This window comes from Limulus polyphemus, unplaced genomic scaffold, assembly GCF_000517525.1.
Source record: "Limulus polyphemus unplaced genomic scaffold, Limulus_polyphemus-2.1.2 Scaffold899, whole genome shotgun sequence".
NCBI lineage: Eukaryota > Metazoa > Arthropoda > Merostomata > Xiphosura > Limulidae > Limulus > Limulus polyphemus.
The window spans coordinates 319,148-324,183 of record NW_013666509.1 but is presented as its reverse complement, the minus strand read 5'-3'; the positions used below and the strand labels follow the sequence as shown (position 1 = coordinate 324,183).

General features: G+C 28.6%; 1 protein-coding gene across 4 annotated transcripts in view; it reads left to right on the top strand.

The window, feature by feature from the left end:
* The window catches only part of LOC106461109 (transmembrane channel-like protein 7), an 80,893-nt gene that overhangs the window by 66,396 nt on the left and 9,461 nt on the right, over positions 1 to 5,036 (top strand). For all 4 annotated transcript variants that reach the window (XR_002610926.1, XM_013920901.2, XM_022387993.1 and 1 more), the window contains 2 exons: positions 826 to 955; positions 4,055 to 4,152. Coding sequence is in view for 3 of the 4 variants with exons in the window: in XM_013920901.2 (XP_013776355.1) it covers positions 826 to 955; positions 4,055 to 4,152 (228 nt within the window). In the remaining variant the exon portion in view is untranslated. The remainder of the gene's footprint in view (positions 1 to 825; positions 956 to 4,054; positions 4,153 to 5,036) is intronic.

Genomic DNA, 5,036 nt, shown 5'->3' with positions numbered 1-5,036 from the left:
CCTCTGCTTTCTTCCATCCAGCTACTTTTCTATCCAATTAGCTAACTTATCTCCCACACCTACAGAGATAATTCTTTTTACAAGTTTTTTATGTGGCACCTTGTCAAATGCTTTCTGAAAATCCAGATACACCAAATCTACACACTTACCCTCATATAGTACTAATACAAGAAAGCTGCTTTTTTAAATCATGTAGACGTATGAACAGTGATGATGTATCAGTCTGCATCAGAAAATCTTAACTTGGTTTGTTTGTAAATTTTATGATTCTTTTGATGTACTTTGAGATATCTATGGATGATTTGTAAGCTTTATTTTGTTGTGAAATAGAAATCATGGACTTTTTTAACATTTCTGTCAGTGTAATACTAACATATATAATGATTTGTTTTAAGTATTTTGAGCATACAGTATGATCACTTAGTTTTTAATGATTTGTATCTGTGGTTATAATTTGTAATTCAAAATCATTCTGGGTAGCAAAACATTTTCCTCAAAATAAAGTTTAAAGCACGGCTATTGTCAGTGTGTAACAATGTTCAGTTTTATTTAGAATTAAGTTACATATACTTGTCTAACTTGTTTAACCATATTATTAACAGAGATTATTGTGTTAAAAAACTGAATTGCACATGATGCACTTTGTATTTATTTGATAACCATTTGCTGGTTAAATATCATCAATTTTTTTAAACATTTAATTTTTGATCTCTAAATGAGTAATTTTTCAAGACTGACTCGTTCTGTAAAAGAAATTTAGTTATTTGATATCTGTCCATAATTGTTTTTGGAATTGTGTTAAAATTTAATGTCTTGTTTTTACAGAACAGTTTTTCTCAGGTTGGCTTCAATTGGAATTCTGATTTATTCCTTCCACCACCAAATCAGCTGTTCTGGAGTCAGTTTAGATTCATGTAAACAAGGAATAAACAGTTTAGGCTGTAAAAAGCCAATGGTATGAATTGAAAAAATGTTTGCAGATGTGAATAAGTCTATAAAAAGCAATGTGCTCTTGCTTGACAGAAAACTTAGATTATATTGTATTCTTACAATAAAATTAATTCATACACACACACACACACATATATATATATAGATTACATGTATGAAAAAAAATTATACACTTTTCCACTTAAATCAACATTTATTTTATCTGTTCTTAAAATGTCATTGTTTTCCTTTCTTTGTCGCTTCTACCAGTTAATTACAGCTAAATTATTTGTATATATATATATTCAGATATACAAAGTCCTTAGCTCATTGTTTAACCAAGTTTTAATTATGTTTCAGAAATATTTATCACAGTGAAACCCAAAGTATGATGTTTTAAAAACCAAAATTAGTTTCAAGTTTCAATAGTGACCCATTATTGAACCTGTTTTTAATTTTGTCATTATAAGGTTACCAACAAGACAATAATGTTAATTTATATGTTCTTAATATCAGAAATGGCTAACGAACTCTAATGAAGATTATAATTAAAATGTGTAACCCCTTTGCATTGAAGATAAGTTCCATTTGCTAAAGATAGTTTTAATTATTACAGAAAATATAATTTTAGGAGTACTTTTTTTTTAAAAGCCACTTTCATAAGTTCAAAAAAATAATCACTACCAATCAAGAATGTTTAATTTTGGGTATAGTTCATTATATCTGCTTGGTTTTATCAAGAATAAGATCTTTCTGCTTCCTCCTTTTCCAGTATGTATTCTCATCAAACCTAAACGAGATTTTCATGAATCTTTTCACATGCTCTCATTGCCCTTTATCTAGTTTGTGTTGTTCAAATTACAAACTACACCTAGTTTTGGTTCCTTAATTGACTTAAATAACACCTTCTGTAATCACATTTACTTTTGGCACTTTCGATGTACAGTAAACTTGTATTGCCTCATTTAGTAAATCTTAGTTTTTGATTCATTGTTCAACTTTCTTTTCATTTAATTCTTTATTTTTTGTACACATTTTTTGTAATCAGAAGTTTTATGGTGTATAATTGTATATAATTATCAACATAATTTTAATTATATGTTGCTTATATCAATGAACAAGGTGGAAATCATGCTCACAATCTTTGTCTTGAGACACTAAAGCTCTACTTCTGAAAGATCAATTCTTTCATTTGAACAGTTTTTTCCTTTTACACTGATGGGTGCAGTGTGCTCAAGGGCAAAATTACACCATTGAATTAGAAAAATTATAGAAAATATATGTGTAGTAATTTTTCCACATAATAAAAAAAAATGCTCCAGGGTTGAATCTATGTAATAAAGTTTTATTTATTTAATTTTATACATAAAACTTAAACAAAAGCACAAATTTCAATTTGAGGTATGGCTCCAATAATATTATCAAGTGTTTATGAATTTCCTAAATTTTATCATAGCATAATATATAGCACTTTTTGCCACATAGGAGAAAAGTTATAATAGTTTTGAGCAAAACACTGCTAATTTGTTCTTATAACTTGAATACAAGTGTATATTTTTAACAATTTTTAGGCAGTTAATGTTTCTCAACCTTGGTTGTAATGATGTGATGTAGTATCCTATATTTCAACTTTTATTAGTTAGCAGCTGCTGATCTAAACACATTATAAAAGCTCTTTTTTTCATTCTTTTGGACTGTAAATGCTGATAAGTCTCCTGGTTCAGCAGAAATTTATGTGGAAATCAGAACAAAGAGATAAAAGACTAGCTTGGTCATATGTTGCTATAAGAGAAGGTGTTTGTGAACAATGTCTACTACAATTATAGTCCTGTTTTTGTTCTTGTTTTTTTCTACAGCATGCTTTATCATTTTGTGATGTTAAAATATGATAGGGAGATTTTTTTTTTCGTGAAATAAAGATGAAGTAGGCATAGTTAAATCATTTTGCACTTGATTGTATCAATTTTTATTTTGCTGCTAAGGCCACTGTGTTAGGCCTTGTTTGTATTAGGCCATATTGGCCTAAGTAACTATTTGATTGGGCAAAGAAAATCACCTGAAAGAAGTCAAAAAAGATGTATATAAATTAATACAGGTTTAGAATTTATTACATATATCAAATTAAACCTTCTGGTTTAACAATATTAAAAAAGTCATTTGATTATAATTTTGGTAAGGTGAAAAGTTATTTTTATTGTACACTAGTGATTTGTAAGCATAATGAAAATGTGTGAATTGTTTTAAATAAAAACTTTACAGGAAAGTTACAAAAAAATGTAGGAAGGCATAGAAATCAGTAATTAAAATCTGCAACAAATGTAAAAAATTTTTATTGTTTCTTAAAAAAATCATAGTGAAATCTTTTCATCCATGTTTTCCTTGCTAATCCTTTTGTGTGTGTGAATTTTGATCCCTCTCATAAAGTGATCAAGCCTTTATAATAATCAAAAACTTCAGTTTTTCATTGCTCCTTTACAAGCTAAATCTTTATGTTGGCTTCCCTCTGTTTCTCTGTGTGCTGCAGGTTTCACTGGTAAGGTGACAGATTGCTAGTTGTCTTATGCCACAGGCCAACAATTCATGTTTATCACGTCAAGTGGAAAGTTTTTCTCAAATGATACATAAGAAATACAGTTGATCTGTAATCTCCATTTTGTATCCCAGAAGACTTATTTCCTTCCTTTAAATGTCTTAGCCAGCTGTTGTTCTAACATTTGCAGCATTAACTTATGCTGGACTTCATTTTTGGGTAAGTGTATCTTGATCAAGCCTTTTAGCTGAAGACTTGTTGTGCAAAGCAGGACCATTCCTCCTATTATATTTTTGTTTCTGAAATCACCCATAGCAAATGATAGATTGGATCTGGATTGATTACTGTCCTATTAGGTTAGCCCTTTTTAACATTGCTGACACCGAACTCGTATCAATAAGGTATTTCCATAAATGCTATGAAAGTGAAGGAAACAGAGAGAGAAGGGCTCTATAGGTTTAATTCTTGATACAACCAGAAGAATAAGCACAATAATTGTATATGTAAATTTTTTTCTTTAGATTTCGTTTTCAGTCTGATATTTTGTATGAAAATAGAGTTTGAAGTTTTATTTAATTCAGTAATTTCTTTCAGTGTTGGGAAACATACATTGGTCAACAGTTATACAAACTGGTCCTCATGGACTTCCTTGTTGCAGTATTCAAGACATTTGTAGTGGAACTGGCTCGGAAGTAAGATTTTTCTTTAATCAAATCTTGCTTTTTACCTAACACTAAAGTTCATTAATCAGAAAAACATTCAGCTGGTATTTGAATAAAATATTCAAACTATTCAGAAGGCAACAGTAAAATCCTTAAAACAGTTTTAAAATGTTTATGATTTTCTTATATTGATGAAGTTACATAACTGGTTTGGTAACTTTTTAGTCCAGTTACAGGTATCCTCATCACTGAAAATACTTCAGTACTCTGTTAATGATCAAATAGCTTTCAAGTTACTGTGCTTTAGAAAGCAGTTTGTTTACAATAGCTAATTATTGGCAAAAATAACTATTGCAAGTAAAATTAATTCTATAGTTAATGAAAATTGTTATGAATACGAACATTTGTAGAAATTAAAATAATTTCAACAAAATTGCACTGGATTTATTGCAAAAAAAATTAGTTTACTGACCCTTTACTTAAATAAAATACTGAATCAGACTTTGTACATCTATAAATTTGATTAATTTTAGAGAGTACTGCTATGAAAGCTTGGATAAGAAAGTAATTTTTTTTAAGAATAATACCAATACAAAAAAATATTAAGTAATATATCCTAGTGTTAAGTTACTTTATTTTTGTCTATAACTTAATTTCATCAAAACTTACAAACAGAGGGTAAAATAATTAATTTCTGCTTTGAATTTAATCCATCAAATTCATGTTCTTGAATGTAGACCTACAAAAAAAAAACAGTAAAGAAGCCGTGTGGTTGCAGTTTTTTTTGTTATATAATCCGTACTAGAAGCAGCATTTTATATATTTTTCAATCGTTTTTAATGTGGCACAAAAATAATTAAAATATAGTTAAAAGGATTATAAGCAAATATATACACCTGGAAAAAAGTTAAGCA